We start from the raw sequence: 13,824 nt of genomic DNA on the forward strand, positions 1-13,824 counted from the left end.
GGATACATTTTGATGTTCTAGGTCATTTTAGACACTCAATTTTGCCCTGCAATACCTTGCATGACAAACATTGTTCTTCGGCGGGTAGCTTTCTTACCACTGAATGAATATTCAATCAATTTAATTCACACCTACTATTACTATGACTATTTCCCCCCCCTCTAGATCTTGGTATTACGTTCTCCATATTGTTGCCCTGTTGGTCATATTTGTATTGCCAATGAAGCCTAGAAGAAAAGAAAATGAACAGAATCACTCAAAGCAGAAATGGATAGAAGTGGAAAATGTGTTGACACCAAACAGTCATTCTGCAATGAATAACAACTTGAACCAGATACCAAGACCATCGTGAACACCAAGTGCATTTGAAGGGGAAGTTAGGACTGCAATTAAACTTATTACCTTCGTTAACTACTGACAGCATATTAAAGAGGGCATTGTGCTGTTGAACACATGCAAAGTATTCTGAAGCAACAACCTAGTATATAAATTTTTTTTTTGAAAGGCAGCACAGAAGCAACTAAAAGAAAAGTGGAGGAGTAAAGGATGTAATATGTGATCAGCTGCATGACGCTGACCATAACTGGTTGGAATTGATCGCTACTATGCACACTACTTCAGTCTAGAGATTATCAGTTTTCTTTACCTTTTTATGGAATTGTTGCCTTTGAGAGGTTATTGTAACCACACTTTTTAGATAAGCCATGAAGTTGTACTATATGAAGTCATCTACAGTCAGAATCTTTTGTACAAACCAAAATTGTATGTGATCCCAGATATGGCGCTTTATACTAGTTAAAATAGCTAGAGGTGGATACATCTTGCTGACGATGACTCATTCTAAAGAGCTACCACTTTCTGTGAAAATTAACATAACTTTAATATAATGGGGTGATCAAACCACTTGCTTCATATTTTTTTCCATCTTGGGAATTTGCAGGTTTTCTTGGTTGACCCTGTTTTGTTCTTTGTATTCTTTTATGAATCAACTGACTGAAAAATACTGTGATCTTGTGTACTATGTGATTTTTAAAAATTTACATTTTGGTAAGATTAATTAGTTCCTTTTAAAAATAAAGCTAGCTATTTCATCTCCCCTCTTCTTCCAGTTTTTATTTTGGAAAGTTTGGAAAACCATGTCTAATTTAAGCCATCTGACCCAGTATTTACAGAACTGTTACCATGATGATGTGCAAATCCAAAGTTGGGGCCTGAACTGACATCCAGAGCAAAGGATGCAAGATTGTCTCTTTAAGAGAATTAACTTGCTTATTCGATACCAGCTAATAGTTATGAGAACCTGTTGGGTTAATCTGAAAGCAAGATTTTTCTTAAATTTATTTTTTCAGTGCCTGGTCTGAACATATGTAGCATTGTGGTTTAGAACTTAAAGCATTGTGGCTCCATAGGATTTGCAGTACCCAGAACTTCCATTGTATTAGGTTTCAGGTACATACACTAATTGGCAAAGATTGTGTTGAATGGTACAAAGTAATGTAAAACTAACAGTATCGATTTCCTGACCCGATAGTATTGGTTTAAGTTTTATCTGTTTCATTGTCCTATTTGATAGATCCAATTCAATACAATGTCGATTGCACTTCAGGGTAACAATCTTTCGATTGTCTTGTGTAATTATGTAAGTGCATAACCCCATTAAGCAATGTCACTATGTTCAGAGTAAATGAAGCACTACGCACTGCAATAAATTAGGCTCCTGTAAAAATTGCAGTATGCAACATGCACAGGGACATTGAAATTTTAGTTCCAAGAATAACACGTGTAGAATTTTCATTAATTAAATTTTAGATGAGAGGTTTGTTTCTTTTTTAATTTGTAGGGACATGGTTTGTCTTTCTGTATTTAGTGTCCAAACCATAAACTGCACATTGCATTTTAAAAGGTGCATGCTTAGAAATTGAGAATTGAAGGGTTTCACTTGAAATGTTAAGAATTCCTTTCTATTTAACTATCAGGTTCATTTTTGTCAGGAATGTTTTCAGGAAGATGTAAGAAACCAGTCTTCAACTTGCAGTGTTAGCAACAAATTTAGTTTTTAATTCTAACCGGATGCATATCAATAATCTGCAATTACATTGTGATGCCTTTTTCTTTGTAAATCACTTTTTTATAGAAGTTACTTCTCTCTCTAAAATTAATTGCAAAAAAAATAGAAAAATGTGTTGCTGGAAAAGTGCAGCAGGTCAGGCAGCATTCAAGGAGCAGGAGAATTGATGTTTCGGGCATAAGCCCTTCTTCAGGAAATCAAAAATACTATCAATAACAGTCCAGCTTGTTTTAGTTTATACAGGAGGACCACTAAGGTCATTACTGTTTCACAAATGCATACTATTTGATTTTCACATACTAATTCTGGAGTCACATATGTAAACTTCTGATTATTCAATAATGCCTATAGTTTGCCCTGATTCCAGTAACCACTTTTTCCTACTAGGCTTCACATTATTCTGTTGATTTGTCTGACGTTCTTCATGATGATAATCTAACAATCATTTGTGCTTAATTATTTTTAAACACAAATATTTCCAAACAGGGACCTGAGGAATTTGTCTGCCCTTCCCATAAAGAATTTTCTTGCATCTAATAATATCTCTGCAATATTGTCCTCAATAACTTTACAAAAGCCATGTTTCAACTGGGAATGTGATGAGTAGCAACTCTTTTTTTTTGTGTTTTGGTTGGAATACGTGGACACATAGAAATTACAGTGCATACCAGTCTGTATCTGTGTATGCTTCTGAGCAAATGACTAGAATCATGTTTATATCCATCTTGTTAATTTCTTCAACTCACTTCCTTTTTTACCTATTTCAAAATGTTGAATTTTAGATTCTGTTAAAACCATTTAATCCGAGAAGTCAATTTCACAACCTCTCATCTCTTTATAAATCCTCATCTACCAAATTTCTTACGTTTTAATCCTGTATCTTTGACCTATTGCTCTCAATTTGTAATAGTTTTTCACCATCCGGTCCCAACCTTCAAGAATTTTAAGCACTTTTATCTTATTACTTTGTAATTTTCATTATCCCAGTGAAAAAATACTGAATTTTTCAAGTCTTTGTATTTCCTCATACTAAGCTAATATCCTAATGAATCTGTGCTATATCTTCAGCATTAGTATCTCTTCCCATTGCTCTAAGCCCCTCTGTCCTGCTTTCATCCTGCTAAGCAATCTTTATTCCACATTATCCGTTCCATAATTCAAACTTCTCAAACTTAGTGAGCTTAGATGTAGTATTTTGACAGAAGCTTTCCCAAACTGCACATACATTACATCCACTGGATTTTCCCCAAATTTCTACCTGTTATCTCTTCAGTATTCTGAATGTTGTCAAGCACTAACATCCCTTTTTAAAATCCCTAATAGTTTTAGCTACTACTATTAGCCAGATACATAGCAATTTTATCCTTGAACACTCTTGGCCTATCCCTTTCACAGATTGTGTTGACTCATTTGGGCTTTTGACCAAAATGTCGATTTTCCTGCTCCTTGGATGCTGCCTGACCTGCTGTGCTTTTCCAACGCCACACTCTTGACCCTAATCTCCAGCATCTGCAGTCCTTACTTTCGCCTCATTTTATAGTTGTCCAAGTTAGCGCTATCTGATTTCTTCTTTGGGTAATATTTGGCTAGCTCCAACGCTGTGGCATACATTCATGCTGAGAAGAACCTTGCTGTATGAGATAGCAGATATAGAATGCAGCTCTCCAGTCACGAACTTATTCCTTAATCCATGCTCAAATAATTAATCCATTTTTATTATTGTTTGAACATTCAGCAGCAATCTGTAATTGAATTAGTGTGAGATCTGTAATATAAGTAGAATGCAGGATAGCAACATTTTAAGCAAACGTATCTGCAATGGTTTCAGAACTTTTAGTCATTATGGTTTAAAAAAGTTTGGGATAGTGGGGTATTTTTGTTTCTCACTGATTTGCAAAATTGACTATTTCATAAGAGGTTCAACATTTATGGGAAAAGGCTAGAAAAGATACAAGAGAGTTGTGAAGTTATTGCAGTCACTTTCAGCTTTAGTTTGGGAAATGTCTTGTAAATTCTATTTATAACACACAATGTAGCAACAGGCTTTAAACAAAAAAGTCCACATCAAATATTATATGCCCCAGTCAGTTAGCATTGTCTTTCCTGAATAGATTGTTCATGCTTTGAATAGACTGTTGCCCTTCCCAGTCATCCCAATTGTACTTGGGTTTTGCATCACCTGGTTAAATGGAGCAGAACAATTGTTTTGGATGCTCAGATTTTTAACAGAATTGAGTAACTATATGGAAATATTGGAAAATAAACATTGTCATTGAATCCTTAGATTTTACATGTTTGTCAATTAGTTTCAAATGTTAAAACAAGTTTTTCAATTTTTTTTAATTGAGCAAGTGGAAGTCTCTATTTTTATTCTGGTATAAATGGGAAATTTATTCTGAATTGATATTGCTGACATAATAAAATTTGATCTCTTGGTAGCATGCAGGTCCTGAATAATTAAATTTATCATTGAAGTATTGTCAACTACCACAGGTAGCCTCTAATTAAGCTGGATGTTTGCAGCTCTGATGGGGAAATAGTTTATTGAAGCTCGTTCACCTGTGGTGTATTTGAAACAAATTTAAGCACAAGTTTTTGTTCAGGAAATAACTATTGTCAGGCCATAAATAGGATCACTTAAAATAAGTTCTCCGTTTCAGATAAAGTACAATGAACAATTGCATAATTATGCATTAATTAAATATATTAAAATCTTGTTAAATATATAAACCTCAAATTTAATCTCAATTTGAAATAATATTTAAATTATCATGAAGCATCTTTACATTTGAGATTTATCACAACAGGGCTGGCCAATAGTGAACGTCTGGTTCAAAGTAGAAGTTGATGAATGAAATAAGACACCTTGTGGAAAAAGCCAAGAATTGTATTTCTCTATAAATATGGATAAACAGTATTGTACAAACTTACGACATATCTGATCTGTTTCTTATGTTTAGCACTGGTTTCAAGGACAGCTTTTGAGAGGGTCAAACATAATCTTAGTTCTGTGTTTCATGCTTTTCAGTTGCCTTTGTTTTAATGCACTGGATCTGGGTGACATGGTTATTAAGACAATGTAATGCAAAGTTATGGTAGAGTTTTGTTCCATTTACCTTTGTACTGTAATGACTTTTTGGTTGTATCAAGTTTACAAGTTACAAACAAATTGTTCAAACTTTTCAAGGTAATGCATTGAATTTAAAAATTCAGAGTAATACAAATTTGTATCAGTATAGGAAAATTTGTCTTTTAAACAGTTATCAGTAGGCAAGATACTACAAGTATTAGAGGATTATTGAGGGTTTTTGAGAAGAAAGGGAAGTTGAAGATTGTCGTATCGATCGTGATTTCTTGAATTGTAGACTTGATGGGTTGAATGGCCAACTCTACTTCAAAGTCTTAATGATCTAAATTCCGTCTGATGGTCATCTCTTCAAGAAGGAAAAAAATGAAAACACAATTCTGGATCTCTTGTAATTTGTTTTTAGATTTGACTGCCACGAACTAACTTGGATTGGTTTCAAAAATGGTTTAAACAAAGAGAAGAAAGCCTTTTTAAATGCAGACTTTTTTAAGCAATTTTATTTTTCTATTAATACCACTTTAGAGGGAATTATAGCTGCTTTGTCCCTTTTGAAATAAATGTCTCGTAACTGTGTGTGCTTTTAATCGTATTATGTGCTTGAAGTAAACTATAATCACCAAAATATGCCTTTCCAATTTTCACAATGTCTGTTTTTAATCCTTAGTAAAATTATTACAATATTTGAACTCTGTGTAAATATTTTGTACGATACACTACAGGGAAAAAGTTCTGCACTGATGTCATTCAAAAGATTCTTCAGCTTTGTATAGCATGTATGCTATTTTTCATTGTTTTGATATATGATGCCAGCTGTTTGAGTGATTGTAACTTCATATAAATTGTTTTGTTTGTGTGTTTATCAAAATGTGATTAAAATAATTGCTAAGAATTTGTCTCCAAAAGAATTTGAACAGAATTTTGGAGTTGGGTTTCATTCTGTTGAATTCATTTTTAAAAAGGTCTCTTATGGGATGTTTTCACAAAACTAAAAGCACCAGAAATGAAAACAGAAATTGCTGGAAAAACTCAGATCTGGCAGCATCTGTGGAGAGAAAGCAAAGTTCACATTTTGAGTCCAGTGATCCTTCTTTTTCAGAACTTTAAGAGTTCACGATTTGAACTTTGGGGTTTTGGATGGCCAAAAACTATTGTTAATTTTTACATGTACGCTTAATTCCCAGCTCCATATCACAGATCCCTTGACTCCTCCAATGTTATTTAATTTTCTGACTGCTTATCTGACACATTTGAACTAGTGTTTACCATAATCAGTGCCCTAACATGGAGGTCATTTGTGGGTCTTATGGGCAGCAGCAGGACATTTGAGAATCCAGCCAGCAGGTAACTGGTACTTGGCAGGAGTAGGTTGGCAATCCTTTCTTAAAGATCTGTTTGCATTCTTCAAACAGGCTGTGCACACAGCAGAGGAAGCATTGCAGTAGAAGTAAACCAGTGAATCTAGCTAAGGGAAGTATGGCTTCATGCTTCAGTTGAGGTGCTCCTGCAATCTGAGAGAATAGAAGGAGACGTTTGCTCCCAATAGATGGAGAGAAGCCAACAAGCTTGTTTTCTTTTAAATAAAATGGCTGGAGGTCACTGAGAAAACAATCTGTGGATGCTTGCATGAAACTGCATCCTTCCCTAAACCTGTAACTCTATTTCCCATGGTTAATCCACCTAGCGTGCACATCAGTGGACACTATCATGCAATCTAGCATGGCCAATCCATCTGACTTGCACATCTTTGGACAACAAAAACCCACAATTGGGGAAAATGTGCAAACTTTACAGATAGTCATCTAAGGTTGGAATTTAATCCAGGTTCCTGTTGCTGTGAGGCAGCAGTGCTAACCACTAAGTTATTGAAAAAGTAGAAAATTTCATGGAAAGATACATTAAGTAGATTGCAAATTGGGCATAGAGGGATATGGCCACATCATGGATAAATCGTTAACACTGGCAAGGCGACATGACCTGATCCATTATTAAATTTTGTCTAACTCCACTAAGGAAAATGCAAGTGCAGTCTGAAGGGGTCAGAGTGCTGCAGCCTGAAATATTTTGGGTGCTCTGCTCAAGCCCAATCCTTAGGACCCACAAAAGGTCAGATATCTGCATGCACTTCATACATTGGAACACCCTGCCTTACCTTAATTCTGGATGCAAGAAAGTTTGTGTATAGGTATCTAATTAGCACTTGATTTTTTTTTGCTGAATGTCAGTGTTCTAGCTGAAGTACTTTAAAATTTTGAATGCTGACTTAGGTGGCTATTTGTTTATTTCTATCCCAGTCATCCAGGAACAACTGTTGAAGTATGGAGCAGGAGTGTGTGAAACAATGGATGCAGTGTGGGTCAATGATGATTGTAGAAGTTGCAATACCATGCCTGGATTTTAAAATTCTCATCTTTATTTTCAATCTTTCTACAGCTAAGCTTCTCCTATCACTGTAATCTATTGAGCCACACAACCCTCTTGACATGTCCAGACTCTTTCAGCTATTATTTAGTGTCATCCTCAAACTTTGAAATTATGCAATGTGTACCAAATCCAGATCATTACAGCAGCAGTTCTAATAATCCCTGGAGTACTTCCCTTCTGTCTGGAAAACAACTGTTCACTTTTTTTTTTCCTCACAAAAAATTTCATATCTATTGTCTGGCTAAGCACCAGACTTCAATTTTGCTAAGGAGTCAGACACTGTCAGACACTTTTTAAAATTGCATGTAAACATTGAATGTACAACTGTCGTCAACCCTCCCATCACTTCATAATGTTAATCAAATATAATCTGCCTTTTAAAAATACGTTGTACCAATCATCATCGATAAATATGTTTCTCAAAGTCACAGTTAGATTTATCCTGGATTATTGTCTGCTAAAGTTTCTCCATCAGCAACATTAGACAAATTGGCCTATAGTTGTGATTCATCCCCTTTTGAATAGGGGGATAACATTAATATCACCATTGGCTCTGTTTCCACCACTCGCCCAGAAAGGAGACTGAAACTGCAGTATGTACAATCTATTGAGTGAAATGTAATTGCTCATTCTTGTTACTCCTACTCTCCAACCCCTACCAGTGAAAAGGTGCAGTAATGTGAGATTGTAATCACTGTCATGTTTCTTGCCAGATCACCATTATCAGTTGAATCTATTACTATTCAATATCCTGGGACTCATTGCTGGAGTAGTTCAGGAAACTATTTAAGCGCTAAAGGATGGTAACCCATTTCAAGATTTTTTTGACCATTTTTCTGAACATTGGACATGGAATGAAATTGCAACTTGAGTTTTAAAGTAAAGTGTGTTCACTTATAAAACATTGGAAGGTGGTAATGGTTCAGCTCAGTTGGCTGTACAGTTGCTTTGCGAAGCAGTCTGATGCCAACAGCATGGTTTCAATACCCACATTGGCGTAGGTTACCATGAAGGACTCTCTTTCCCAACTTCTTCCCTTGCCTAAAGTGTAATGGCAATCAGGTTAAATCACCACCAGTAGTCTCTGTCTGCCTCTGTCTTCTGTCCTATTGTCTAAGACTAGGTGACAACTTGATTGGCAGGTGGTTACAATATTAATGGATCAAGTACTGTAATTATTTATTGTGTCTAGGTCAACAATTATCTTCTTCTGAGACATGTGCTCCATGCTAGGTAGTTGTTATTTGACACAGGCTTCAATTCAAGAATTCTGAAAGGTGAAAAGCTACTTTTTAACTTCCAAAAGCAATATTGTTGTTAATGCAGAGTCATAGAACGTTACTGTCATAAGGAGGCCATTTAGCCCCTTGTACGTCTGCCAGTTCTTTGACATTCTCATCCAGTTAGTCCTATCACCTTGTTTTTCACCTACAGCCTTACAAATGTTACCTTTTCCAGCATTTAGCCATTCTCTTTTACTATTCGATGTGCTTGTACTATTACTGGCAGAACATTTCTGTATGTGTGTAAGGAAGTCTAATCTTACTATTTTTATAAATTATCTTAAGTCTGTGTTCTTTCATTCTGACTTGTGCCAGTGGAAACAGTTATCCTATTGACTCTATTAATGTACGAGCACAGTTTCAAGTTATTCTGTATGTCAAGTAAGGTGAGCCACTAGTTCAAAACAAAATACTTTTTGCTATAAATCTGAAATGGAATACGAAGAATGGTAGAAATGTTCAGCAAATCTGGCAGTATCTAACGAGAGAGAGAGAAAAAAAAATTTTAGATCAATGATTTTTAGTGAGAATTGGCAAAATGTTGAAATGTATATGATCAAGGTAAAATAGTTAGAAATCCTGTTGGAGTGAAAAATCATAACTTCAAAGATAACATTCCTGGTCGTGAGTTAAACAGTAAGGTTAATTTTCCCAATTCTGATTAATTATCTTCAGTAGCTGATACTTCTACTATAAGGTGCTGTTTACGTGTCATTGTAGTAGCATGTTCCTAAAGTGCCAGGATTGCCTGATGACCTGAGCATCAAATTGAAGAAAATTAACAGAAGACCTTCCTGTTGAGAGAGGCAAAAGAAAATAACACAACCCAAATCATTAACAGCTTCTTTTTTTAATCTATAAAGTACCTATTCAAGATGTCTCAGAACATCCCTGATGGACTCGACATATAAGCCTCTTTTGGTTTGTCCTGGAGATCATACTCATGTGGTAGTTTGGAATACAAAACTCTTATAGACAGTTTAGTTTCCGTTATTACCTTTATTTACCAATGGCATCGATGTTACACCATAAATAGAAACCTACAAGCCAGGCTTGAGCTAAGGTTCTAAAACCATTAGCGGAGTAGCAATGCCAGCTCTTACCTTGAAGAACGCTCTCAGGCCACTTATTGCTGCACACAAGCTGTCTTTGTACAGAAATTGGTATTAAAATTACAAAAATACCACATGCCCTTAGTCAGATAAGCAGCAATAAAATGACAAGTTTGTAGAGGAAGAGAAACTAATTGACAGGTCTGAGTACCCTTGATTAATTAAGCTACATGCACAATGTGGGAACCCTGATCAAGCCAGGTCAAATGGCATTGGCTAGGTAACCTCTTTTTATGGTACACCATTATGAGAGACTAGTCTAAACTATGTGGAAAAAGTCATGAGGTCTTTTGCTTTAGTGCTCTCTTCCCTCCCCTCTCTGACTCTTTCCCTGTCTCATGCTGTCCCTCTCTCTCATGCTCTGCCTACTCTGTGTCTTGTTTTTTCTCTCTCTCTCTCTCTCTCTCTCTCTCTCTCTCTCTCTCTCTCCCTCCCTCTGTCTTGTGCTCTCTGTCTCTGTCCTGTGAATTAAATTCACTGACCTAAGGGTTCTATATCAGTTTCAACCTGTGTGTTTTCCTAGCTTGTAGGGATTATGAGACATTCACATTCCAGACCAGTCAAGATGAGGAAGCTGAGCTTCATAAATTCAATTCTGCTCAGTGTAGTATACATAAAAATATATCAGACTGTTCTATTGCACGTAACTTCCACTCAGCGTACTAAATTACAAATTATTTTTCTATTATGAGTTTTGTTAAGTCAACATAAACTAGAAATTTAATTTGCCTTCAGCCAACTGTGAAATATGCACAGCTTCCAGCCCCTGGGGTGAGAAGGAAGTACTGCCACAAGTGAACTAATGTATCACCTTATTTACACTACACTAATCCATTGACACTAAGAACAGATGTCCTCGATTCTTCTGAAAAAAAATGCCGCCCCCCTGCCCACTGTGGTCAAGCGCTTGCCCACATTTCCTGCAGCAGATGTGTAAGGTTACCAGCTTTAGAGTCATAGAGATGTACACCATGGAAACTGACCCTTCAGTCCAACCTGTCCACGCCGACTAGATTCCCAACCCAAACTAGTCCCACCTGCCAGCACCCGGCCCATATCCCTCCAAACCCTTCCTATTCATATACACAACCAAATGCCTCTTAACTGTTGCAATTGTACCAGCCTCCACCACATCCTCTGGCAGCTCATTCCATACACGTACCACTCTCTGCATGAAAAGTTGCCCCTTAGGTCTTTTTTTTATATCTTCCCCCTCTCACCCTAAACCTATGCATTCTAGTTCTGGACTCACCGACCCCAGGGAAAAGACTTTGTCTATTTATCCTATCCATGCCCCTCATAATTTTATAAACCTCTAAGGCCACCCCTCAGCCTCCAACACGCCAGGGAAAACAGCCCCATCCTGTTCAGCTCCTCCCTATAGCTCAGATCCTCCAACCTGGACAACATCCTTGTAAATCTTTTCTGAACCCTTTCAAGTTCACAACATCTTTCCAATGGGAAGGAGACCAGAACTGCACGCAATATTCCAACAGTGGCCTAACCAATGTCCTGTACAGCAGCAACATGACCTCCTGACTCGTGTACTCAATACTCTGACCAATAAAGGAAAGCATACCAAACGCCTTCTTCACTATCCTATCTACCTGCGACTCCACTTTCAAGGAGCTATGAACCTGCACTCAAAGGTTTCTTTGTTCAGCAACACTCCCTAATACCTTACCATTAGGTGTATAAGTCCTGCTAAGATTTGCTTTCCCAAAATGCAGCCCCGAGCATTTATCTGAATTAAACTCCATCTGCCACTTCTCAGCCCATTGGCCCATCTGGTCCAGATCCTGTTGTAATCTGAGGTAACCCTCTTCGCTGTCCACTACATCTCCAATTTTGGTGTCATCTGCAAACTTACTAACTGTACCTCTTATGCTCGTATCCAAATCATTTATGTAAATGACAAAAAGTATGTCAAATTAAATTATGTTTTCTCCTGAATTTGTTACACACTTCAGGCTTTCTGGTGCATGTGGAAAACAGTAAATCCATGGCCCACTCCAACTCCAGAGATACAAGGATGCTGGGATGCAGAAAAAGCAGTGAAAGCAAAGTAAGCAGCCAAAGTGACGACTCCCCTTGGGAAGCATATTGCCCAAATTTATTGGTATCAATATTCGGGAAGCCAAATATACTTTGGTGATGAGCTAAGTTGCTGTGGACCATGTGCGTGATGTTGCAGTCTGAAATTTTAGATAGTGATGACAGAGGCTTACATTTATATGGCTGACCAAGAACCTCTCCCACTCTATCTGCCATTAGCATGAGTTGGAATAGTTTGTAGTGTTTTAATAATCCAAAGGAGAATCCTGTTGATCTCGGAAACAAAAAAACTTTCTCGCTCTACAGATGCTGCTAGACCTGTGAAGTTTCTTGAACTACTTCTGATTTTGTTTCTGATTTCTAGCATCCACAGTACTTTGCTTTTGTGGTAATCAACAGGTTTGGCCAACAAGTCCTCAGGTGAGACTTGTATTTACAGCTTCTCACTAGAGGCAAGGAAGCTATCCACTGTGCCACAGGACTTCCAAGTACACTAAACACTGTTAGAAAATGGAACAGTGAGCATAATACAAATTTGTTCATACACTCTTTGTCAGTGATTCTGCCTTAAGATATTGTAATATACATTCGAACCACCATCTACAAAATTAAATTTTCACTCACACCAACACTACTTCAGTGTCAGCGGCGGGTAACTGCACTGTAATATGTGAAGATTCTTTGCCTGCACTTTGATAATCTACAATCTGTACCATCTTGGAGGTCAAGCCAACAGATACATGGAAAAACACTAAGTTCTCTTCCAAGTCACAACCAACCCTGATTTGTAACTATTGCCATTCTTTTACTATCTCTAGATCAAAATTTTGAAACTTTTCCCTAATGGTACCTTGTGTGTACCTGAACAAGAGAGCTGCAGCAGTTCAAGAAGGCAGTTCACTGCTGCCTTCTTAAAGGTAATTAGGAATGGTTAATAAATGATCACATTCCATCAGCAAATGAAAAGTCAACCATAAATATAGATTCATTTTCTACAGACAACGTGGAATATATTGTTCAAATGACAATTTGGATATGCCACAATGCAGTGCTAATAATCCCTATATCTGTGAAAAGGTAACATCCAATGCTAACAATAATACCTACCTTCCTCAGTCCTGACTTGTATTCACAATTATTTATGCTAATTCCCAGTTTGAACCCTAATACACTAAACTCTAATCTCTCAACCTTAACCTAAATCATAACCCTAATTATGTTGCCAATGTCACAATCCAGGATTGATTTGGTGTCATTATTACATCGAATTTTAAAGCATAGAAACAAGCAATTTGACCAAACAGGAAAAGGAAGTTGCCTATACTCTACACTAGCTGGATCTTCCCAAACTTTAGCTTGCCTAACAAATATATCTATCTTCTCCCTCCTGCACACAAATGACTTCCTCTTCAATGCATCCATGCTCTTTACCAGAACAAATTCTACATTGTCACCACATTTTCATTCAAGTTGGTGACAAAACAGAAACTGAGTGCAAGTGTTAAAGGTTGTTACATAGTTTGGCAAATGTCAGGAAATGGTGTTCCACCAGCATTGGTCCTAGTACCATAGACATTTACTTAATTAGTTTAGGTTCTGGAAGTATAATTTCAAAATTTTACAATGTTACCAATGATAGAGAGTGTAATTAATACAAAAAAACTGCAATTAAAGATTGGAAACCATTAATAAAGCTGAAGAATTGATGTGATAGGAATTTAACTTCAATACAGCTAAGTGATGGAGGCTGATATATTAACATTTAAAAGGCATCTGGATGGGTATATGAGAAGGAGG

At 36.8% G+C, this 13,824-nt stretch overlaps 1 protein-coding gene across 1 annotated transcript in view; it reads left to right on the forward strand.

Annotated features, from left to right (window-relative positions):
• The window catches only part of mboat2b (membrane bound O-acyltransferase domain containing 2b), a 131,226-nt gene extending 125,230 nt beyond the window's left edge, over positions 1-5,996 (forward strand). The window contains exon 13 of the mRNA XM_060853228.1: positions 166-5,996. Coding sequence (XP_060709211.1) covers positions 166-352 — 187 coding nt within the window. The 3' untranslated portion in view covers positions 353-5,996. The remainder of the gene's footprint in view (positions 1-165) is intronic.
• The last annotated feature ends 7,828 nt before the right edge of the window (positions 5,997-13,824 follow it).

This window comes from Hemiscyllium ocellatum, chromosome 3 (assembly GCF_020745735.1).
Source record: "Hemiscyllium ocellatum isolate sHemOce1 chromosome 3, sHemOce1.pat.X.cur, whole genome shotgun sequence".
NCBI lineage: Eukaryota > Metazoa > Chordata > Chondrichthyes > Orectolobiformes > Hemiscylliidae > Hemiscyllium > Hemiscyllium ocellatum.